Raw genomic sequence first — 26,701 nt, 5'->3', positions numbered from 1 at the left:
CTCTTAATGCTTTTAGGCCAAAGCTCTGCCTTGGTTTTTGCCATTTTTTTCAAATTCTTAAAGTTTATAATGATAAATCTTCATATTTTTTTAATATTAAGGACATGAAGGCACTCACTTGATGTTTGCAATCTTGCCACTTTCAAGATGTCTAACTTCTTTGAAGAAGTGAATTGGCAATTTCTGAAAGTGGTAGCAAAGGAAGAGCAAATTTACTGCCCTTTGAAAAAGCACCATTTTGCAGCTGGAGCAACGATAGCAAATTCCTTTGTCTCATGATTCCCCCCACCCCGGCCCCCAAGGCTGCAGTCTTGTGGTCTCTTTGTGAGGAACAACTATTTATTTATTTATTTTATTCGATTTTTATACCGCCCTTCTCCTGAAGGACTCAGGGCGGTGTACAGCCAATTAAAAATCAACAATATACACTTTAAAACAAAACTAAAACAAAACATATTACAGAATGGCCAAAATTTAAAACAATTTAAAATACTAAAATATAAATAACCCTAGTTAAAATTAGTAAAACTTCTAAGCCAGCTGCAACTGCAAGGAGAACAGCTTGGGTTTCCTCTGTTTATCCAGAGAGGATTGAAGAAACCAATATGCTCATAGTCATGGTCACAAATGTTGGTTCCACCATCTTCAGTCCACCATCTTCTTTTACTTCCTGCCCTCTTTACTGAGAAATCTTTATCTGTCTGTGTTTAGTACAAAATTGCTATTACTGTGTTAACTTTTGTTTGTGTTGGGTAACTTCAATTGATGCAGAATGCAGTCAGGCAGATAGTAACTGGTGCCAGATATATGACACACATCACATCATTCCTGCGTGAGTTGCACTAGTATGTTTTTCCAGATGCAATTCAAGGTGCTGGTGGTTACCTATAAAGCACTACATGGCTTGGGACCAGGGTTCCTGAGGGATCACCTTTTTTCCAGTGTTTCTATCCTTCCAACCAGATCAGATAGGATGTGCATGCTGCAGATCCCATCAGCCAAAGAATGTTTGCTGACAGAGACTAGACAATGAACTTTTTCTGCAGCAGCCCCTGCTCTGTGGAACATCTTCCCTTCAGAGATTAGAATGGCCCCAACCCTGTTAGCCTTCCATAAAGCTTTAAAAACGGCTAAGCTCCCGAGCCTGGGGTGCTGCATGTGCCAAAGCTATATTGTTAAATGGCCAGATGTCTTGCTTTGCATGTATTTGAATAAGAAATTTTAATGTTTTTATTATTTTTATTATTTTAAAATGTTTTTAAGATTTTAACTTTAATATATGTTTTTCAATTGTTTTTTTAACTCTGGAGCCATCCAGAGTTGTTTGCTGAGATTGGCGGCTATAGAAATCAAATAAATAAATAAACTTATCAATGAGTTTTTAAAAATAATTCATTAAATACATTTTTGCTTAATAATTCTGTCAATTCAATAATTCTTTAGTAGCTCAAAAAGGACATAGATAATTCATTCGTGGAAATATTCAAATATAATTAAATTAATTAATTTTTCAGTTGTAATATAGATAACTGAAGCTTTAATCCTTTCCATGCCTACATTTTATTTAATATGTCTTGTTTTCTATCTGATAATGCTAATTATTTGTTAATCATTTTTTTTAAATCTGCAGTTCTATATGATCTATACAGTACATTTTCTAATCATGTCACAAGAATGTAGCATATTAAAAGCATGATTCTTATATTATATATGATTATAATAAACCTTCCATAAATGGGATAATTTAAGGCAACTTTTGCCAAACTAATGCCATCCAAATACCTTGGGAAATCCTGATGCTCCAATTCCAACACATCTGGAAAGTGTCAGGTTTAAATTATGTATCTTCTCTTGAATATATACTCTTGCTAAAATGAATCCAAGCCATTGTACTATTACAATTTTCATCAATATTTGGCTATCAAAAAATGTCATTGTTTTAAATGAAAGGCAAAAGGAAGAAAGGGAAGAAAGATGCAGAAGAGGGAAAGGAAGAAATTCTACTATAGCAACTGTACTAAGTTGCAAATTCTATTTCACTTTTCAGAAGGAATAAAAAAAGATTAGCCTACCATATTTCTACTCTTTTAACATCATTTTTTTTTAAAATTCAGTCTCTAACATAAATGATCCTATTTATTTTTTTAAAGATATTCCTTTATTGCTATGTAATCTGCTAAATTTTATTGACATATATCCTTTTACTTTCATGTCATCATAAAGTATAAAACAAAGCAAAGAATACTATATCTTCAAATTGAAATCCACAGTCATAATAATATAGGTGCAAGGCATAAATAAATATCTGTCACCTACCTTGAAACTGTGTGAATTTGATGGTCCCCATCCTCTCTCCATTTCTGAACATAACTTGACCCTAAGTAAAGTAAATAGATGCCTTATAATAAGGTTTGTGATACCCTTACACAACTTGCTTATTTTAAATAACAGTAAGAATAATTATCAAACCAGGGATAGACAACCTGTGCCATGAGCACTGATGCCTATAGTCTTCTTCCTTGGCTCACTTCACATTCTCTACCTATGTTTATTTTAAAAAAACACCTGCTTTAATAGTAATTGGCCTAGTGGTTAAAGTATCATGCTAAAAAGTGGGAAATCATGAGCAGGTTCTGTCTTAACCATGAAAGTCAACTGAATGAGTTTGGGACAGTCATTCTCTCAGTCCAACTCACCTCATAAGAGTTGTTGTTGCAGGGATAATAGGAGGAGGAATATGTGCTGGATATGCTCACCAGCTTGACTTACTTGTAAAAATAATAAAGGTAGGAAATAAATAATAAATAAATAAATCTAAACTACAATGAATCAGCCACCAGCATCACCTTTATTTTCAGCAATGTCTCTCGGTCCATATAAACCACATAGACATTCTTAGAAAGTAAAATGGTACATATCTGCAGCTCAGTGTTTAATTTGGCATTATGCACATCTTCCCAAAAAGTACATAAAGGATTGGAAGATATAATCCTGTAGAAATAGAGGATTGCAAGGAAAGAACCACACTAGTTTGCCTTCTTATAAATGGATATTTTGTATTTTGTGAATGTTCATGCAGAATCTGGCAGCCATTTCATTTATATATAACAAAGACAGCAGATTCTATCATATTGAATAGCTAGCCAAACCATGCCAATCATTTTAAAGATGTAACTTACAAATTACAGAATCTAATATGTGAATAAACTATATTTTAAAAAGTTGAAAACAAATCACATGCATACAAGAGAAGTTAATTATTTTACTAATTCCTTTGCAGACATGGACTTACTGCAAAGAAAGGTGTAAATTGTAAACTACTATACTGCTGTAAGCTTTCAAAACAGGCAACATTTAAAAAATGTGCCATAAGCACATGAAATTTAATTGAATGCAAATAACAGGGAGGATTTCTGTGTGCTTTGGCCAAGCTAAGCAGGTACTGCATTAGAAAAGGAATCAACGACCTTTTAAAATATATATATATTTAAAAAACATAGAAGCCTGGATACAAAAAATTTTTTGTAACCAGAATGGAATTCAGAAGTTTTCCACTTTCACCTGCTCTTGGGAGATAGGAAATCATAAGAATAGTATGCACTACAATCACATACAGCTCTTTAAATTCCTCGGAGTCTTTCTACAAGCTGCCATTTCATAGTAGTTTTTTTTTTTTAAATGCCATCACAAGGGTAGAGTTTATTGAGCTGCTGGTAAAAGAAGAAACTAGGGAAAATCTTATGAACAAAATAAAAGTGATGGATCTAAATGATGCAATCTGGGTCAGTCACCAGGACCAGAGGTTTAGTCTTCTGAGCTTTCGGAATGGTGCTGAGCCCACCCTCAGGGGAATTTCTCTCTACTGGAATGGGTGCTTTGGCCTATCCTATGCATCGTATTTATGTGGTCTCTTCCTATTGGTTGATTTGTGTGTTGATGGCTGGTAATTGGCTGTTGTTTTCTTGTCCTGGCAAGACCTCAGCTCCTAAATATCTGATAAGCTGGTGGTAAATCAGCACTCTTGTTGACTGATAAGGGGCCCCTTTCCCAGGCTTTAATCATTTTCCTGGCTATCTTTGTATCTATACAGCCAACAATCTTTGTAGCTGCAAAACTGAACGTATGTCTTTGTTCATTGCAATAAATAATATCTCTTACTACAGTATTCTTTACTACTTTGTAATGTCCCAAACTATAGCCTATGGATAGTGCACTCTGCCTTAGTGTAAAATCAGCATTATCAACAAACAGCACCTAAATATGGGCATTGGAATAAGCAGGTGTTTTAATTAATTTCTCATAAGGTGGTTGTGAGGTATTTGATACACATCATCTAAAAATATGATGTGATGTTAAGTCAAATGAAAATTCTGTTAATAGGGAAAGATAAACAATGGCTGTTCATACATAGAATCCATCAAAGTGATAAGCCTAAACATTTGTATACAAACTAATTTTGAATGAATAGGGGTAAAAAGAACTGGAATTGTTAGGTTGGTTGCATTTTGCCTTGAATCGATGTAAGCCTTTCTGAAGTCATGTTAACTGTTTATATTAAATCTGTAAACTGAGATTGAGTATTGTTTGAGTAGTAAATAACAATAACGAGAACAACAGGGAATAGGTAATTTGATTTTCCCAAACACAATTCCAACGTAAATAAGTACACAAGGATTTCGCTCAAAAGATATATTAAGCAGCACATATCTGGTTACAATAGTCTATTAGCATAAATTTATCATTTATCGAATTCTCATTTTCATCTTTGCATAAATTTCAAATACAATATTTTGTTTTACTAATTGATTTGCCTTTATATACTATCCCAAGAAATAATACAAGAAGTAAACCTAAGCTGATAGTGTAAATACTAATATTCTAGCAGCTCAAAACATAAAGTACATGTGTGCTACAAAATTAAATTTATGAAATACAGGAAGCAACAATTAACAAACAATAACATAAAATTTTAATAGAATCAACAGAACCAGAACCAGTTTGAACGTTAAAATAAAAATAGAGCTAAGTGTTGCAGTAAGAGAATCGTAATTCTCCAAGAAAAAATACTAAAATTGAGCAGCTTCATCAAGATTTATTTTCCTGTGAACCATTTATTTTGCTTTTTTTTTTTTTTGCCCTAATGAAGGACAGATACAAAGAGTGATAATGAATCCTGAGCTCCCAGAGGCTGAAAATCCTATCTGACTCTGAAATATTTTTACCCAAACATAAAAATTTACTTTATTTTTTCATTAATTCAATTTTAATGCTGTGCAACTCTGGGCAAATCACAAAGTTAAAAAAAAAATCATAAAAACAACACATAAATAAGAATGTATGTAACACAATTAATTAAAAACGATTACAAAATGCTTGTTTTATAATGTTGATCCAGGCAACACATATTTTAAACAGAGGCATCCATAACCCCACCAAAAGGCCTGGGAGAACAGCCAGATTTCAAGTCCTCCCAGAACATCATCAGGAGAGCAGTTACTCAGATCTTAGGAAAAATTCCTTCTAGATCAGGGGTCTTCAACCTTAGTAACTTTAAGGCTTGTGGACTACAACTCCCAGAGTTCCTCAGCTGGCTTGGAATTCTGGGAGTTGAAGTCCACAAACCTTAAAGTTACTAAGGTTGGAGACCCCTGTTCTAGATGAGACATGACATTATGGAGAAGGCATGCTTCCTGAGTCCCAAAAGGTTACACTGTTTAACTGAGGAGACTCAGAGCATGCCCACTTTGTCCTATCATGTTGGCCAGGCAGAAATCACAGGACAGAGGCAGTCTCTCAGATAATCCAGCTGTTTAATAAAAACAATGATAACAACAAAATTGCAACAACTAATTGCAAGCCAAAGCCACAAGTTGCTGTTTGTTCATATCCATGAAACCGCAGCACGGTCTTTAATGTAGTCAGACAGGCTTCAATGCATACATTTTGAAAAGCTATGAAATTAATATTTACATAGGACTTTTGGAAAATCCAAGAGAAAATCAAGATATGCATTATATTATTTGGACAATGCTAAAAATATATTCTATGTAGTAAATATTTATCCTATGAGGTTAAAATTATTTCCATGATCATGATTTACATGACAATACTCATTGCAAACGTCTTGAATGAATAGTATAAAATTCAAATGGCTTTTAATAATTCTAATCATGACAGCGTGATAGTAGGTTGAATATGAAGTAAGTCACAACAGCCAAATCTATGCATGAAGACTAAGAATTATAAGAAAAAAATAACTTCTATCACTTCAGATAGTCAATTGGATTTATGATTTTTTTTAAAAAAAATATTACAGCTCCCTACTCCTGAGATGAAGTGTAACACATCAGGGGGAATAGCCTAATGACTATTTGCTTTGCTAATTTCTTAATTTCAGGGAAGTCTTAAAAACATACGGAAACTATCATCACCATCATCATCACCATCACTATCATCATCATATTAGATTTACATGTATGCCCATGTCACCATTGTGACTCTGGGCAGCTAGTGACAAATAAAAAGAAGTAAAACAAAAACAAAAAACAAAAACCAATATATAAAAGTTATAATGACTATCAAGATTTTTAAAAAATTAATAAACTAAGAATGCCCCAATGGCTCCTATAAAACCCCTGACACCCCTCCCCCTCAATGCAGGAGCACATCTAGGTCTTATGGTTTTTTGAAAGGCCAAGAGATTTGGAATGAATTAAATCTCAGGAAGTATGTTGTACCAAAAGACAGGTGCTGGGACAGAAAGGCCTGCTTTCTGGGTCCCATAAGATGACATTTTTAAATTGATGGAACCCACATCATGCTGCATCTGATGGAACAAGTCGAAACAATTAGGGAGAAGCTGACTTGCAAAAACCCCAGTCCCTTGTCATGCAAACTTTATACGTGGCAACCAACACCTTGAATTGATCCCAAAACATACTAGAAGCCAATGCAGCTTGAGGAGCAGAGATGAACAGTAACAATAGACACACCGAGACATACTCTTAACGGCCCACATTGCTGCATTCTGAACCAGCTGGAGTTTTCAAATGTTCTTCAAGGACAGCTCCATATAGAGGACATTACATTAATCCACTTGGAAAATGGTCAAGTGATGCCATTCAGACCAAGGAAAAAGTGCAATTACCACATAAGTGAAGTTGTGCAAAGGCCTTCCTAGCCACAGCTGTTCCTTGAAGTCAGGCCCCCAAATTATACCCCTGTTCTGTTTAGTGTAGTGCAGAATTAAGATGGAAATTTACTGCATACAGGGTGTCTTAAACGAAAGCTTAGTCCTGTTAGATTTGAGCTAAAGCCCATTTTCGCCATCCAAGGTTCCATAGCTTCCAGACACCATGCTAAAATCCCCACAGCATCAGTTGGTGGACCATGATAGGGATGTAATTTAGCTATGAACTATTTATATGATAACATGTATTTATGTATTTATATGTATTCATGTATATGTATTTATGATATAAAGAAACAAAAGGATTTAAAATTTTATATTACAGTATGAGATAAAATCTGTTAAAATATGGAACCTTTTAAAAACAAGGATAGCTTTATCAGCTTTACTGTAAAATGTCTTTTCATTTCAAGATGTTATCACATACGCCAAAATGTTACAGCCATACTCAAGAAACTGATTAAATACGTATGATACCTCTGGAAACAGGTTAAACAGTTCAATGAAAGTAGGAATTTACCACGTTTGATGTATTTACATGTTACCAGAAGAATAAAAACTGAAGTCATTTCTTTCATGGACTGCAATGATCAATTGCATCAGCAATTTGAAATTGTTAGTAAGTAGGTAATTGGCCTGTAGTCTTAAAAAGGTTTTAAGAGTTGTAAACTTAATCTTGTGTAGCTTCTTCTCCAGAAACACTACACTACTAACCAGAGCATATAAAACATTTGCTAGACCAATTCTTGAATACAGCTCGCCTGTCTGGAACCCATACCTCATTTCGGACATTAATACAATTGAACGTGTCCAGAAATATTTTACAAGAAGAGTTCTCCACTCCTCTGATTACAACAAAACATCTTATGCCACCAGACTTGAAATCCTGGGTTTAGAAAATTTAGAACTTTCGACATGACCTGAGTTTAACTCATAGAATCATCTGTTACGTCCTTCCTGTTGAAGAATACTTCAACTTCAATCACAACAATACACAAGTACACAATAGATTTAACCAAAAACTATCTACTATTGACCTCATCCCATTCCTAAGAGGTCTGTAAGGGGCGTGCATAAAAGCACCAACGTGCCTACTGTTCCTGTCCTAATGTTCCCTTTGATTGTATACAATTTCATATAGTTATTACATACTTATGGTTATATATATGCTTATATATCGTATAGTTATTTCATGCTTATGCTTATATATAATGTTGTGACAAATAAAAAAATAAAAAAATAAAAAAAAATAGTTGCCTGGTGTTTCCTCTCTTGCTGGATATTTCATTATCCCAGGGGGTTTTCCAGACATTAACCATACCTGTGCCCAAAATGACACTATTTCTTTGTCAAATGTTGATTGATTCATTGCAGCCGCTTCACAGATTGATTAAAAAACATTTCTGATTTGATTGAAATTAGAGGTTTATACTGTTTCTTTGTAATCACTGTAAAAACTTAAAAGCAAGTAACCTTATTCTGTTATTTTTGTGCTGTTTTAGATAATTATTCTTTGCTTCAATTCCTCTTGTTTTTTAGTTTGAGAGCTTTGTTCTTCCTGAGGAGAAGGCAGAGTAGAGGGTGCCTAGTTTGGGAATGAAAATGATTCAATAGTTATGCTGGCTTCTGATTCTCTTGAATTGCCTCTACGTCTGAGTTACTTCTGGCAAGACTTTGATTTCTTTGCCCTGGGTAGACCTTGGCAGTTCTTCCAATTCTACTTCTATGAATGCTTTGTTTTCTATTATAAATTAGCACTGATCTGCTAGCCTCCGTTCTGTATTTCTTATTCTGGATGTTGTTCTTTCCAGAACTGGGGAAGTCTTTTCAGATATCCTCTTCTTGTTGGACTTGATTTGTAATAACATCATTATTTGTTTGTTTTCAATCTTCATATATTTGTGATGGGTAGACAACTTTTCTTCCAATAGTACTGCAGCTGCTGGCCCTGGTTCCTCTGCCAACAGTCCTGAGTCTTGTGGTCCATTTATCACCAGATGTCCAGGAACTCTAACAGCGTAATCCTTATTGACCTGGCTAATGAACAATCCATTATGGGTTTCTGCAAATTATGAATTACCATGTGGTTTATAGGACAGGCACTCTTTGTCTGGCTCTTCTGAGACCTATCCAGCGTGGTTCAACATCTCATAGTTCTCATACTCCTTAGAACATGCAAGTCTCACAACCATCTCTAACTTTCCCCTCACAGCAGAGCTATTCTAGTTCCCAATCATTAGTGTCAATGAATATTCACACAATCTCTATGGTAGGTTGGTTGAAAGTATTTAGGCAACATTTCGATGAGATCTCACTCATCATCTTCAAGCTGGAGTTTTTTGGCTTTGTTCTTATGTGAGCAAAGTGTGGATTTTAACTGCTGTTTCTCTATAAATACTGGTGTGGGGGGGTGTTTTTTTGCCAAACAACTTCAGCCATACGCAGAATCCATCACTTCACACGTACAAAACTCATTCCACTTCATAGAAACAATAAAGAAACAAAACCTACAATCCACCGACCTACTTGTGAGCTTCGATGTCATATCCCTCTTCACCCAAATACCTATTAAAGAAGCATTGACAGCTATCCAAAACAAATACAGCCCCCCAAACACATCCTAGATCTGACCAACCACTGCCTAAGCAACACATACTTCATTCACAATGGACAAAGATACAAACAGGTAGAAGGAGCACCCATGGGATCACCCCTCTCACCTGTCATCGCAAACCTATACATGGAATACTTTGAAACCAACGCTTTAGATAAATCTGAACATGAACCCAAACTCTAGCTCAGATATGTAGATGACATCTTCGTAATTTGGCCACACGGAAAGAAAGAACTGGATAACTTCCTCACACATCTCAACAGCCTTTACCCCAAAATACAATTTACCATGGAAAGAGAAGTGAACAACCAACTCCCTTTTCTAGACGTACTAATCTACAAAAAACCAAACGGCTCCCTAGGACACACAATCTACCAGAAAAAAACACACACCAACCGCTACTTAAATGCACAATCACATCACCACCCTGCACAGATCAACTCCGTAGCCAAGACTCTCATCTCCAGAACCAAACACCTAGCTGAAAAAGACTACCTGGAAACTGAATTACACACACTTACAAATGTACTAATCTTGAACGGATTCCAAAGAAACACAATTACAAACCTAATCCAAAGAGACATTCAACCCAAAAACCAAGACACAGAACAAAACAATGGCATTGCCCTCCTCCCATATAGCAAAGGCATTACAGTTAAAATCAGCAAAATTCTCCACAAACACAACATCAAGACAGCCTTCTGCACAGACCAAAAAATAGCCAACATTTTAAGAAACCCCAAAGACAAGATCCAGCTAGAAAACCAAGGAGTCTATGAAATACCATACAAAATCTGCCCAGCAACATACATTGGACAAACTAATAGGAGAATAAATGCACGGAGAGCATAACACAAGATTGCAGTCAGAAAAGAAGAAAAAACTTCATCTCTTTTCCAACACCTTAAAGCAACAGGACATGACATTGATTTTGAAGGAATCAAATTAATCTCCAGAACTGAACACAACCACAAGAGAATAATTATGGAAGCCATAGAGAAACACCCCCATAACATGAATAAACGTGATGATACCTCCCACTTACCAAACATCAGGAAACTAGCCCTAGTCAAGAAATGAATCCCAGTTACAAAAATTGACACCAACACACGACAGGACCTCAAACTTGAAACCAGATCAGGGCCCAAAATGCTACTTCCCACACAAACATCAACACATGACCTCAAACTTGGAACCAGACCAGGACCCAAAATGCTACTCTCCACACAAACATCAACACATAACAGGACCTCGAACTCGGAACCAGACCAGGGCCTAAAATGCTACTTCCCACACAAACATCAACCCCATTAACCAATTAGCAACATAGCCAACCAATCAGCTTGCAGCAGCTAGGCCAGCGATTCAAAAAAATCCATTAACCAATCAATATGTAGCAACACAGCCAACCAATCAGCTTGCAACAGCTAGGCCAGCAATTCAAAAAACACCCCCTATACCAGTATTTATAGAGAAACAGCAGTTAAAATCCACACTTTGCTCACGTAAGAACAAAGCCAAAAAAACTCCAGCCTGAAGATGATGAGTGAGATCTCATCGAAATGTTGCCTAAATGCTTTCAATCTTACACAGGAAAAGACCCAAACATACCAAAACCTGCGTGTGTGTGTGTGTGTGTGTGTGTGTGTGTGTGTGTGTGTGTGCAAGTCTTGGTGTATTCGGGTCTTTTCCTATGTAAGGTTGAGAGTATCTTGGCGATGTTTTGACAAGGTCTCACTCGTCATCTTCAGGCTGGTGCTTTTGGCTTCGTGCTGCAAGCACAAGCATGCACAAGCTGCTCGCACAAGCACAAAGCCAAAAGTATCCACAACACCAAAGCTCAGGAACAAAAGACTAGGACCACACCCACACAGGATGCTACGAAACAGCTGACCAATCTGCAAACACCCACTCCATCTACCAATCAAGATGCAACCACACAGCCAACCAACCTGCTCACAGCAACACTCCCCACCTCCTGTTCTGTCTCCTTCCCCACTTCAGACCCACGAGCTGGCTTTCAGCCAGTGGATTCATGGCTCTTATCAGTCCTGGCAGAGAAATCGCAGCTGCCTGCCAAAGTTCAAACAAATGACTCACGTAGCAAGACTTTCAGCTCTTTTTGAAATGGATCAGCTAAACTTTGCTTCCCGTGGAGTGAGAGCAGTCCCAAAGCTCCTTATATATCCTGTGGGGTGGGGCTCCTGCCCCACCCTTCCTTTTGATGACACCGCCTCTCTAATCTTCTGAAGCGCGCGCGGGTCAAGCCAAGCTTGATTATTATTATCAGCTAGGTCTGAAGGCGTAGCCTGGGGAAGGGAGGAATCAGGGGAGGATGGCCTCATTACGTCTTCTGACTGGTCTGGTTCTGGCTCCTGGAGCCGAGCCAAAGGAATCGGTGGTCCTGAGGCAAGCCTTACCGGCCCATCCCCCTCACTCACTGAGTCACTTTCGGGCATGGGGCCAGGTTCGGGGGCTGGAGTCACAACACCTCCCTACCAGTATTTATAGACAGACGGCAGCTCCGACCATGTTTTGCTTGCACAAGCACGAAGTCAAAAGCACCAGCCTGAAGATGATGAGTGAGACCTCGTCGAAACATCGCCAAGAAACTCTCAACCTTACACGGGAAAAGACCCGAAAATACCAAGACCTACATACCTATACCCGTGAAAACCTATGAAAACAAATATATATACAGTTTATGATGCTGGAGAAGACTCCTGTGAGTACCTTAGACTGCAAGGCGATCAAACCAGTGAGTCCTAGAGGAGATCAACCCTGACTGCTCTTTATAAAGCCAGATCCTGAAGATGAAACTGGAATACTTTGGCCACTTAATAGAATAGAATAGAATAGAATTTTATTGGCCAAGTGTGATTGGACACACAAGGAATTTGTCTTGGTGCATATGCTCTCAGTGTACATAAAAGAAAAGATACGTTCATCAAGGTGCAACATTTACAACACAATTGATGGTCAATATATCAATATAAATCATAAGGATTGCCAGCAACAAGTTATAGTCATACAGTCATAAGTGGAAAGAGATTGGTGATGGGAACTATGAAACGATTAATAGTAGTGCAGATTCAGTAAATAGTCTGACAGTGTTGAGGGAATTATTTGTTTAGCAGAGTGATGGCCTTCGGGAAAAAACTGTTCTTGTGTCTAGTTGTTCTGGTGTGCAGTGCTCTATAGCGTCGTTTTGAGGGTAGGAGTTGAAACAGTTTATGTCCAGGATGCGAGGGATCTGCAAATATTTTCACGGCCCTCTTCTTGATTCGTGCAGTATACAGGTCCTCAATGGAAGGCAGGTTGGTAGCAATTATTTTTTCTGCAGTTCTAATTATCCTCTGAAGTCTGTGTTTTTCTTGTTGGGTTGCAGAACCGAACCAGACAGTTATAGAGGTGCAAATGACAGACTCAATAATTCCTCTGTAGAACTGGATCAGCAGCTCCTTGGGCAGTTTGAGCTTACTGAGTTGGCGCAGAAAGAACATTCTTTGTTGTCCTTTTTAATGATGTTTTGATGTTAGCTGTCCATTTGAGATCTTGCGATATGATAGAACCCAGAAATTTGAAGGTTTCTACTGTTGATACTGTGTTGTCAAGTATTGTGAGAGGTGGAAGTATGGAAGGGTTTCTCCTAAAGTCTACCACCATTTCTACGGTTTTGAGTGTGTTCAGTTCCAGATTGTTTTGGTTGCACCACAAGGCTAGTCGTTCAACCTCTCGTCTATATGTGGATTCGTCATTGTCTCGAATGAGACCAATCACTGTTGTGTCATCTGCGAACTTCAGTAGCTTAACAGATGGATCATTGGAGATGCAGTCATTGGTATACAGAGAGAAGAGAAGTGGGGAGAGCACACAGCCTTGGGGGGCCCCTGTGCTAATTGTACAGGTATTTGATGTGATCTTGCTTAGCTTCACCTGCTGCTTCCTGTTTGTTAGGAAGCTTGTGATCCACTTACAAGTCTGTTCCGGTACCTGTAGCTGGTTTAGCTTAGTTAGAAGAATGTCTGGAATGATGGTATTGAATGCTGAACTAAAGTCTACAAAAAGGACCCTTGCATAGGTCTTTGGAGACTCAAGATGCTGTAGGATGTAGTGCAGAGCCATATTAACAGCATCATCTGTTGATCTATTTGCTCGGTATGCAAATTGCAAGGGGTCTAACAGAGGATCCGTGATGGTTTTCAGGTAGGAAAGCACTAGCCTCTCAAAAGTTTACATGTTAAAGCAACTGGTCTGTAGTCATTCAGTTCCTTGATGGTGGGCTTCTTCGGCACTGGGATGATGGTAGAGCGTTTGAAGCAAGAAGGAACATAACACTTCTCTAGTGATTTATTGAAAATATGGGTGAAGATGGGGGCCAATTGGTCAGCACAGACTTTTAAGCAAGAAGGAGTTATCTTGTCTGGGCCTGAAGCTTTTCCTGGCTTTGAGAAGGAAGGACTCACTGGAGAAGTGCCTAATGCTGGGAATAATTGAGGGCAAAAGAAGGGGACAGCAGAGAATGAGGTGGCTGGCTGGAGTCACTGAAGCAGTCGGTGTGAGCTTAAATGGTCTCCGGGGGATGGTAGAGGACAGGAAGGCGTGGAGGAAAGTTGTCCATGGGCTCACATTGGGTCAGACACCATTTCGCAACTAATAACAAACTATCAAATTACATTCAGATTAATTGTTTTGGTAACAGTCCCTGGCTTGGTGGGCTGGAAGGTGTTGTATTCCATGGTGTGACCTTAGAATGGCTGACAGCTCTCAGAGGACAGCATGATGAATAGTTATTCCCCTTACTCTACACCCCCCCCCACCCTTATCCCACTCTGTACCTCCCTCCCCTTATTTCGTATGGCAGACTGGCATCTGCTGAAGCATGGCAGTCCTGACATTTAGGCTGCCATTGTGTGTGCACATGCACACATATGTGTGAATATACACATATTCACATACATACACATTTCCTTTCCAGTTCAATAATACAGACTGCTTTTTGTGGTTAAGTGACTGGAAACACTATTGGGTTTTAAGCTGTTTGTTTTGCTGTTGCTGCTGCATCCTTACATTCCTCCTGAAATGCAGTTAAATAGGATATCTACAAAGTAGATAATAACTCTGTGGAAGAAGGAATTGTTGGATTCTAAGTACAGCAGCTCAGCATAAGCTAGAGTGAAGCACTCAAGACACTATTAAACAATTATGGGCTGACACATTCTCTGTTGTTCACTCTCAGTTTCTAGAAAATAGAAAGCTGGAGACATTTTAAGAATGAGGATGCATTCCCATGTTAATAGTTAATGTATCTCAATTGGTCAGTACTGATGGATCATTAATTTGTATAAATCTTCTCTGAATCCATTTATGCCACTATCCTTGCAAGAGAAAAACAAATGGGAGTATTTGTGCATTAGATGAAACATGATTTTTCTCTATCAGTTTTATATGTATTTACTTAAATAAGTGGTCAAGCCGGTTTTTAAAAAGGGAGATTTTTTTTTGCTGTCTACATTTTCTTTTATTCCAGTTGAACTGATATACTTCTCTAATGACCCCATCAACTTCTTTACTAATGAATGTTTGTTGATGTCTGCCTAATGACCTTCTAACTCTGCATCAGCAATGCAGCCAGAAATTATAATGGAATCATTTGCTTTATTCATCACAATATGTGCTTCCTGTTCCAAACCATGTTAATGGGAATACTAGTCTATTTTATAAACAAGATATCCCAATCCTAAATTTGCATTATACAAAAGTGAAATTTTAGTGGCAGCCAAGAAAACAGCTTTCTAATAGAAACACTTGTATTGATAGCAGCAGGTATATATTTAGCTATAAAACTGGATGAATAGGAATTGCCACTTAGACCTATGCACACTTAGAAAAATACAAGTGTCTTCATATTATTCAGATTGACTGATGAGGCAATTCAGGACATAGCTTAAAAATCAGCCAGTCAAAAACTCTATATAAAATATAGTTCAACCCTAAAATATAACCTCTTCCAGGCAGACTCCTTTAGCCCACATCTTTCTTTTCCGTAGAAAGAAACCATTACACAGAAAATACAACGAGGGATACAAATTAAAAATCATAGGTTCAGACCAAAGGTTTGGGCAATTTCTCATTCAGACAACAGAGAAGTACCCCAATAGTCTGCTTCAGTAACCCATATTAGACAAGGATAACTAACATATAGAAATTAATTGCAAGAGTAAGAATGATAAGCTCTTCTTTGGATGAGCCATACATCACAAGGTCTATCTGAATCATCATATGTACAGTAAAAGTACAGTACAGTATAGTAAGATTGTCTGGATAATGTCAGGTTACTAGATGTTCAGTTTTAAATTGTATAAATTCTGAAACTATGTTAATGTGCTACACCCAGAACCATGAAGCTCAACATGAGAGGGAGATCAAGGGAGGAAGTGATGGGAAACACAAAATTAAGGTGTTGAAAGTTGGAGTTTATAATTCATACTTTAGAGAACTTGTTGATATCCACAAGTAATTAATAACTTATTGAGTATTCAATAACTTGTTGGTACTTTAATAAGAAAATCTGCCTAATCCCCGCATTTCCAGTTCTTTAAGGCTCACTCAGATTGGCAGAAGAATAAAAGAATCAACCAAGGAATCGGGGATCCTCTTTTGTGAATATGATCATGTAAACAAAAATGCATATCTACAATTTGTCATTAGCTCAGGGATTATGGATCTTATTCTTCTGATAATCTTGGAGGTTATTTTGAAGAAAATGTTGTTTAAGAATATTTGTTTTCAACCTTAACCAATGTGTTCATCATTCTTATAACAAATATTTCATTTTTACAAAAATCAACAAGTTAAAAGGAACTAGAAGAGGCACTATCATCTTCCATATATTCATCTCCACCCACCCTCCAGGTCTTCATTTCTCTACTAGCAACACATTGGACAGGAAAAAAACAACAACCCTGTTGTCATCAATTCAGGATCCTAATGACGAAGCTAGAAGAGAGGGGAAGACCACTGAAACAACTGGGGAAAAAATACAGAAATGTTTTACTCTTGACTTCATCTCCTCTACCACCCAAACCCTCAATATTTGTTAATTCATTGAGGTCTCCATTTTGAAAATATAGAAAAAACTAACCAAGAATTAAAAATAGAGAAGGGCTATTATGAAATTATCTCCATCTAGATTTTTTTTTTTAGTAACAACATCGTTCTACTAACTGCTGCACATACAGCAGAGTGTGCACATACATATTATTGTTGGCTGCTCTACTGCTAGAGTTCATGGCTGGATTGATTATACATGAAGGAGAGACCAAGATATCTCTATTATGAATAACTACTGAGCAGCCTTTAATGTATAGAATCACTTGGATCTCTATTGTCTCGGGGTCTGATCGTGACCAAATTGGGACATCCAGTAGTACTGTTTTTCCAGCCTCCACTTGGAATGTATAGTACGTATGTAAAAGATGTGTATCAGATATAGACAAACACCGAAAGATGATCACTAGCCATTAAATGGGTCATCAGGTGGGACTGGAGGAAGATTAATGGACTGAGGGACTAATAATCTTTTTAGAGCCAGATGTTCTGTCCTCCTCCACCTCCGTCCGAATGATGGCTTAATTAGCCGGCACTATCAGCTCTGGCGACAAAGGAGCCAGCGTCTGCCAAGAGCCCTCGTTATCTTCCATGACGCTGGTGAGTCACAAACTTCAGCTCTAGTCAATCAGTGGATTTGCCTGTTACAAAGAGACACAGCAGCTCTGGCTACCTTTTATATCCTGTGGGGTGTGGCTTCATGACTCAGCACTTCCTAGGCCTGCCCCACCCCTGCTTCTGTTGTTCCCTCCTCTCCTGCCTACAAAACCTAGGATTCAACCATGCCTGGCTGCTGTCAGCTGGGTCTGCAGGCATGGCCTTGGGGGGGGAGAGTCAGGGGATGGAGGCCTCATTATCTCTTTGACTTGGCCTGCTTCTGGCTCCTGGAGCTGAGCCAGGGAAGCCGGTGCTCCCGAGGTAAGTCCTGATGGCCCTTCCCCCTCACTGTCCAAGTCACTTTCTGGCAGCAGGCCCGGCTCCGAGTCACTTTCTGGCAGCAGGGCCGGCTCGGGGAGCGCAGACACAACACCAGCCTTCCACAGCAGAGGTCCCCAACCTTTTCAGCTCTGTGGACCAGCGGGGGTGGGGGTTGACGGTGGAGAGAGGAGATGGTTCCATGATGCAGCAGAGAAGCATGCATGCACAGCTCCAACTGTTGCAGCAGCGGGCATGAAATGCCCACCCCGTGCGCACATGTAGCACATGTGCTCACCTGCTGCTTGTGCAAGTGGGGATCGCACATGTGTGCTCACCTGCCACTTCTGCAGCCCAGTTCCAAAAGGCTCAAGGCCCAATAATGGGCCATGGCCCAGGTGTTGGGAACCCCAGCTCCACACTGATGATTTTAGCTATTTTTTTTTCTTGAAAATAAGAGATGGAAAAAGAGGGGAAAAGATATAGGCAAAGTCAGGGTGATGTTCTGTAACTGGCCATTATAGGTCTTTTTTTTTTTTACTCAAGATGGTGGCATTCTCATGATAGTTAAGTATAGGTATATAGAAGCAATTTTACATTAATGTATAACTAGGAAATTAATGAGAAAGTTTTAAACTTATCCATCTCAAGTTTTCTGAAAATTGTCTTCATAGTAAGTAAGCATATGTTTGAAAAATATGTATTTGCCAGAATAATTGTGGTCCTGCCAAAAGACAGAATGTTTTATTATACTGATTTTTGCAGAGTAATTATACTACTCAAGAAGCAGATGGCATCTGCAGCTTGGGGGGGTCTTTGCACAACTCCATTTTGTGCACAGTATTCCTAGATCGGGAGACTTTCTCAATATCATTCATGTCTTGGTCATCATTCAACTGGATTAGAGTAAATCACTCAATATTAGGTTACCCACAATGACCACTTGGAGTTTATAGCTAGTTGAGAATTCTTTGTCCTAGGTCAGGGGTCTGCAAACTTGGCTCTTTTAAAGCTGGCTGAGGAACTCTGGGAGTTGAAGTCTACAAGTCTTAAAAGAGCCAAGTTTGCAGACCCCTGACCTAGGTAGTTAAGGATATCTTACTTTTTACAAGTAACACTACTACTGGGAAAGCTACATTGGTTGCAGTTGGCTTCTAGGTGCAATTCAGACAGCAGATATTTGCCATGAAAGCCCTGTTCTCAGGATCTGGATATCTGTGAGACTACTGTACCTCCTCTCATCATTTTCTCTTCTATATCTTATTGATATAGTATAGAGGGAGAATTCCATATTCTGCCTCATTTTTGAAAAATTGTTATTAGAGACAATTAGTGTTTTATGTTCACATTGCTGCCCCTTCCTTTGAATCCATGTCTCACCTAAGATCACATCAGACCAACTCTGTAGACTTTAGAGAAGCTGCTAAGTCTCAGCCAGAAATGATAATTGAATTGAAGAATGCTTTTTCTTGGTATATTAATGAATAGGAATGATGCTCTTCAAGACATTTTTTCTGCTTCTTTTAGAACTTTCTGGACAAGTTGAGTCATGTATCATTCTCATATACAAATTATAAAGCTAATAAAATTACTTATTTGGGGCAGGCAGTAGTCTATGGTTTGGATGGAATATGAGAGAGTAAACTTAAGGAAGATGGTAAGAAGAATGAAATATCAAAAAGAGAAATTTCTCAGCTGTTACAGAAAGATTGGTTAAATATATATATGGAACTGTAGGCTACAAAGTGGTAAAAGCAGCATAGTATGGCAAGAAGGAAATGGAATCCTTTTTTGGGACATGAAAATTGCAAATTAAAAAAAAGGTTTTGAAGGGTGACAAAGAAGCATGATATTTAAACATCTTCATTTTAGCCATTGTCTATCCTTTGGCCAAGCATGGTGGGCCCACTCACCTTCCCATCTGCCTCAGTCCCGCATTCATCTCACGACAGAGGGATCACCGCTTCTGGGCCAACCCAGCCTTCAGGACATCCCGCCATGCTTGGCTGAAGGGCGTGGGCCACCTTGGGGGGGAGGGATGGCGAGGCTTGGGCCTGCTCACCTTCCCATTTGCCTCAAGTCCCACATCCATCCCATGACGGGATTGTGCCACTTCCAGGCCAGCCCAGCCAGCGGGTGGGCTAGTGGGCAGACCTTGGGGGAGAATGATGTGCTGGGCCAAGTCTGCTGCAGTGTGATGAGGTACGTACGTGCAGCCCCAGAGCCTCCATCTGCCTCTCCACCAGGAGTGCCACTGCCGGGCACTGGTCCTCTTGGGTCTGAAGGGGAGGGTGCTTGGGCTGGCAGAGGTGCATGGAAACTCCGGAGCCTCTCAAGGCCTTTGGGACGGATCAGGTCATCCAAGTCTTTCCTCCCAGGTGCGGCAAGGTGCAAGCATGCAGCCCCGGGACATCCACCTGCCAGCCAGGAATGCTGCTGGCAGGGGCTGCCTCTATTGGGGTCTGAAGGTCAGGGCACTCAGGCTGGTGGAGGCATGTGGAAACTCTGAGGCCCTTCAAAGCCTTTGGGACAGATCAACTCATCCAAGGCTTTGCTCCCTGGGGAGGGCTGTGTGCTCGGACCAGGTGCTTTCTCTCAGGCCTTGCAGAAGCCAAGAACCAGGCCCAAAAAGCAGCTGAGCCTCACCCGAGGTGGCCATTTGGCTGAGTGCAGTGGGCCCAAGTGGGTCTCCCTCCCACGCCATTGGCCTTATCTTCCAGCCTGCGGTGCTCACACCACTTTGCTCACTGCAGCTGCCCAGGAACTCTGGGAGTTGAAGTCTACAAGTCTTAAAAGAGCCAAGTTTGCAGACCCCTGACCTAGGTAGTTAAGGATATCTTACTTTTTACAAGTAACACTACTACTGGGAAAGCTACATTGGTTGCAGTTGGCTTCTAGGTGCAATTCAGACAGCAGATATTTGTTGTTGTTTACATTTATATCCTGTGGGGTGTGGCTTCATGACTCAGCACTTCCTAGGCCTGCCCCACCCCTGCTTCTGTTGTTCCCTCCTCTCCTGCCTACAAAACCTAGGATTCAACCATGCCTGGCTGCTGTCAGGCTCAAGGCCCAATAATGGGCCATGGCCCAGGTGTTGGGAACCCCAGCTCCACACTGATGATTTTAGCTATTTTTTCTTGAAAATAAGAGATGGAAAAGAGGGAAAGATATAGGCAAAGTCAGGGTGATGTTCTGTAACTGGCCATTATAGGTCTTTTTTTTTTTCTTGAAAATAAGAGATGGAAAAGAGGGAAAGATATAGGCAAAGTCAGGGTGATGTTCTGTAACTGGCCATTATAGGTCTTTTTTTTTTTCTTGAAAATAAGAGATGGAAAAGAGGGAAAGATATAGGCAAAGTCAGGGTGATGTTCTGTAACTGGCCATTATAGGTCTTTTTTTTTTTCTTGAAAATAAGAGATGGAAAAAGAGGGGAAAAGATATAGGCAAAGTCAGGGTGATGTTCTGTAACTGGCCATTATAGGTCTTTTTTTTTACTCAAGATGGTGGCATTCTCATGATAGTTAAGTATAGGTATATAGAAGCAATTTTACATTAATGTATAACTAGGAAATTAATGAGAAAGTTTTAAACTTATCCATCTCAAGTTTTCTGAAAATTGTCTTCATAGTAAGTAAGCATATGTTTGAAAAATATGTATTTGCCAGAATAAATGTGGTCCTGCCAAAAGACAGAATGTTTTATTATACTGATTTTGCAGAGTAATTATACTACTCAAGAAGCAGATGGCATCTGCAGCTTGGGGGGGTCTTTGCACAACTCCATTTTGTGCACAGTATTCCTAGATCGGGAGACTTTCTCAATATCATTCATGTCTTGGTCATCATTCAACTGGATTAGAGTAAATCACTCAATATTAGGTTACCCACAATGACCACTTGGAGTTTATAGCTAGTTGAGAATTCTTTGTCCTAGGTCAGGGGTCTGCAAACTTGGCTCTTTTAAAGCTGGCTGAGGAACTCTGGGAGTTGAAGTCTACAAGTCTTAAAAGAGCCAAGTTTGCAGACCCTGACCTAGGTAGTTAAGGATATCTTCCTTTTTACAAGTAACACTACTACAGAGAAAGCTACATTGGTTGCAGTTGGCTTCTAGGTGCAATTCAGACAGCAGATATTTGCCATGAAAGCCCTATTCTCAGGATCTGGATATCTGTGAGACTACTGTACCTCCTCTCATCATTTTCTCTTCTATATCTTATTGATATAGTATAGAGGGAGAATTCCATATTCTGCCTTATTTTTGAAAAATTGTTATTAGAGACAATTAGTGTTTATGTTCACATTGCTGCCCCTTCCTTTGAATCCATGTCTCACCTAAGATCACATCAGACCAACTCTGTAGACTTTAGAGAAGCTGCTAAGTTTCAGCCAGAAATGATAATTGAATTGAAGAATGCTTTTTCTTGATATATTAATGAATAGGAATGATGCTCTTCAAGACATTTTTTCTGCTTCTTTTAGAATTTTCTGGACAAGTTGAGTCATGTATCATTCTCATATACAAATTATAAAGCTAATAAAATTACTTATTTGGGGCAGGCAGTAGTCTATGGTTTGGATGGAATATGAGAGAGTAAACTTAAGGAAGATGGTAAGAAGAATGAAATATCAAAAAGAGAAATTTCTCAGCTGTTACAGAAAGATTGGTTAAATATATATATGGAACTGTAGGCTACAAATTGGTAAAAGCAGCATAGTATGGCAAGAAGGAAATGGAATCCTTTTTTGGGACATGAAAATTGCAAATTAAAAAAAAGGTTTTGAAGGCTGACAAAGAAGCATGATATTTAAACATCTTCATTTTAGCCATTGTCTATCCTTTGGCCAAGCATGGTGGGCCCACTCACCTTCCCATCTGCCTCTCCACCAGGAGTGCCACTGCCGGGCACTGGTCCTCTTGGGTCTGAAGGTCAGGGCACTCAGGCTGGTGGAGGCATGTGGAAACTCTGAGGCCCCTCAAAGCCTTTGGGACAGATCAACTCATCCAAGGCTTTGCTCCCTGGGGAGGGCTGTGTGCTCGGACCAGGTGCTTTCTCTCAGGCCTTGAAGAAGCCAAGAACCAGGCCCAAAAAGCAGCTGAGCCTCACCCGAGGTGGCCATTTGGCTGAGTGCAGTGGGCCCAAGTGGGTCTCCTCCCACGGCATCGGCCTTACCTTTTCAAGCCAGGCGAACAGTGTCTGCGAGGGGAGGGGCAAGGGGCGGAGCCAGCAAGTGCTGGAATCAGCCAGTTCGCTGAACTGCAGAAAAAGTTAACAACCGGTGCAAACCAGCTGAATCCCACCACTGTACAAAACTATGTCTGACATAGTCTAATACTGGGGCGTTAGGATCAAAAAGTTTTCTGGCATTGAATTAAAAGTTGTATAGTATCTCTAACAGGATGTGTAGCTGCTAGAGGACCTCAAATATGTGAGATATTTCAATTGATGTGCATTCAGAAGACAAGAAAAATGTCCTGTGACATGACACTTAGCCTTTTGCATTTTGTATAAGCAGTTCTTCTTCTACAAATAGAGATTTCAAATTGTGAGGGAGGAAGAGGAAACTGAGACCCAGAAAAGCATGTGCCTAATCATCACCAGTCACACTTCTTATTGTAACTATCTAGTAATATTACCAAGTGAGTCTTCTAGTGCTATTTATTTATCATGCTGGAAGACTGTTCCTAGCAGTAACAACTTGGGTACACAGTTAGCAACATTTGGAACATGGGAGTGGTTATCTCTAATTTCCCCCCTGTTCCTGTCAAAATTATCAGCTCAAGGTGCTCGACTGCATTATACTGGCAAAGAAAAAAAATACAACAATACCATTATGCCTGGCAGTAGCTACTTCAGCTAATTATTCCAAACTGAATATAACACATGGCATCATTTAATCTTTTTTTTTTAATGTTCAATATATTATATTCCTACAGTATGTTCCTTGCCAGATTGTACCCTTGGAAACTGCCTGTCATTCCACTCAAGTTACACTATTTCCTCTGCTCTCTCCTGAATCATCCCAGGAGTAAATAAACACTTCCTGACCTCTGAGTCAGCAAGGAATTGACTTTTCTGCTGTTTAAAGGAACACTTCTTTAATGGCATTGTTGTTGCATAAAGTGGCTCTGTCCTTCCTCTGTTTATAAACTCCAGAATGAAAATATTGTTGTGGCAGGGATTATGAATTCGTCCCTGTGAAAATCTTCCTGTACTACTTGGGGCAGAACTGTAGCCTTTTCTGCTCAAAAAAATGCCATTTTAGCAAGTCTTTCTTCCTCTGGATCCTAACAATTAATCTGTATGTAGAAATTGTTTATGTGTTCATTGATGGATAATTTGTTAAGAGTGCCAGGCTTCTAGAAATTCTCCAATGTTTTTGGACTTGGCTTGGTATAGGATGGCCACACTTTCCCAGTTGAAACCATGGTTAAGTCTGTCCATATGTTGTGAAATTAAAGAGTTTTCATCATATCATCTGACTGTTGGTTGGTGTTCATGGATGTGTTCTTCTAGTCTTCTGACTATTTGTCCTATGTAGTATGATAAAAAAGATTTAAAAAGACCAAACAGCTCCCCACCTGCAATCAGTACCCAGATGCACATAGATTGGCTCCAAGATTAACCGTCAGAGCAACAATCAAATAAGCAATACTCAATCAAGGAACTGCGAAACAAGCCAACAGTAAACAGCCCAACCAAAGAACCTCTAAGACCAGGGGTCACCAAAATTTCGGACCTTAGGGACAACTAAATTCATAATTTTAAATCCCACGGACCACTAATATGAATTTTTTAAAAAGATAAATAGTATTTAGTGCAATATAAAAAATGCAAATAATTTTTCTGCGGACCACCAAAATTTTCTCGTGGATCACCATGTGGACCACCAGTTGGTGACCACTGCTCTAAAACTACCTCCACCAATACTCACAGGGCACTGGAATATAAACTGAGAGCTAACCACATTCCTCACTAGCACTGATGATGTTACCTAAGTTGGCTAATGAAGTATCTGCAAGAAATCAACCAAGAATACCAAAGATCCCTCATTTCAACCCTAAGCTACACATATAACATACACACACAAACACACACATATACGTGTGTGTGTGTGTGTGTGTGTGTGTGTGATATACATACACACACACACACACACACATAACCCTAACCCTAACCCTAACCTTATAAATTATGACCTCTCATTTCTTGACAGGCAAAATCTATTTTCAACCTGCATCACTGCAGAAGACCACTATAGAGTTTTCCTACTTGAAGTCAATAGAATCATTAATCTTTACATACCACAAACCACCACCAAAACCAGAAAAAACAAATTACCCATATCAATAAAAAAGCTTCAATCCAAAAAAAAAAATGCTCTGGAGAAGAAACAAAAGGGCTATATAGCAAATTTCAAAAACCGCTACAGAAATATATGCAATCAAATAAAAACTGAATGCACCAATTACCACACCAAGCAAGAAGAAGACCTCTTGCGCACAAATTCCAATCGTGCTTTTTATAATTTTGTGAACAACAAACTTAAAGACTCGAGATCCATCCCACCACTAAAAGACTCTAACGACAAAGAATATAATGATGAAACAGTTAAAGCAAATCTCTTCAACACATTCTTTGGCACAGTCTTTGTTAATAGTAATGACTTATACCCAACATTCCCCAATTGTACCAACAATGAGTGCAACGACTTACACACATAGATTTCACAGAAGATAATGTTGAAAAAGCTCTTCGCAAACTGAAACCATCCCTATCTATTGGGCCTGATGGACTAAGTGCATACTTCTTAAAAAAGATTTCCACTAATATAGCAGAACCCATAAGCATAATTTTTGAAAAAGCTTTCACGACCAGTTCCCTTCCCAAACCTTGGTCACTTACCATGGTCATCCCTATCTTCAAAAAAGGTGACCCCAGCCTAATTGAAAATTACAGACCTATCGCTCTTTGCTGTGTCACCTGCAAAGTAATGGAATCTATCATCAACCAATCCATTACCCTCCACCTAGAAACAAACAACCTAGTCTCTAATAAACAATTTGGTTTCAGAAAAAAATTATCATGTAATTTACAACTTCTTCACTGCAAAAACAAATGGACTACAAATCTTGATCAGGGCAAAGCAATAGATGCAATCTACATAGACTTCTGTAAGGCTTTTGACTCAGTAGTACATGATAAACTTCTCCTAAAACTAAAATCCTACAGCATCTCAGGACCCCTCCACAATTGGATAACAGCTTTTCTATCAAACAGACAACAAGTGGTCAAAATTGGCAATGCTCTATCAAACCCTATTCCTGTCAAGAGTGGCATTCCCCAAGGCAGCATTCTTGGACCAACACTCTTCATATTATACATTAATGATCTCTGTGACCATATTACAAATAATTGTGTTCTCTTTGCTGTGTCACCTGCAAAGTAATGGAATCTATCATCAACCAATCCATTACCCTCCACCTAGAAACAAACAACCTAGTCTCTAATAAACAATTTGGTTTCAGAAAAAAATTATCATGTAATTTACAACTTCTTCACTGCAAAAACAAATGGACTACAAATCTTGATCAGGGCAAAGCAATAGATGCAATCTACATAGACTTCTGTAAGGATTTTGACTCAGTAGTACATGATAAACTTCTCCTAAAACTAAAATCCTACAGCATCTCAGGACCCCTCCACAATTGGATAACAGCTTTTCTATCAAACAGACAACAAGTGGTCAAAATTGGCAATGCTCTATCAAATCCTGTTCCTGTCAAGAGTGGCGTTCCCAAGGCAGCGTTCTTGGACCAACACTCTTCATATTATACATTAATGATCTCTGTGACCATATTACAAGTAATTGTGT

The 26,701-nt window shown here is 39.1% G+C and overlaps 1 protein-coding gene across 1 annotated transcript in view; it reads right to left on the bottom strand.

The window, feature by feature from the left end:
• GABBR2 (gamma-aminobutyric acid type B receptor subunit 2) overlaps positions 1–26,701 on the bottom strand; it is a 414,031-nt gene that overhangs the window by 201,172 nt on the left and 186,158 nt on the right. Inside the window, exon 8 of the mRNA XM_058177216.1 lies at positions 2,317–2,377. Coding sequence (XP_058033199.1) covers positions 2,317–2,377 — 61 coding nt within the window. The remainder of the gene's footprint in view (positions 1–2,316; positions 2,378–26,701) is intronic.

This window comes from Ahaetulla prasina, chromosome 3, assembly GCF_028640845.1.
Source record: "Ahaetulla prasina isolate Xishuangbanna chromosome 3, ASM2864084v1, whole genome shotgun sequence".
In the NCBI taxonomy this organism is placed as follows: Eukaryota; Metazoa; Chordata; class Lepidosauria; order Squamata; family Colubridae; genus Ahaetulla; species Ahaetulla prasina.
Note: the sequence above shows the minus strand (reverse complement) of the source record. Positions and strands in the feature narration are given on the sequence as shown.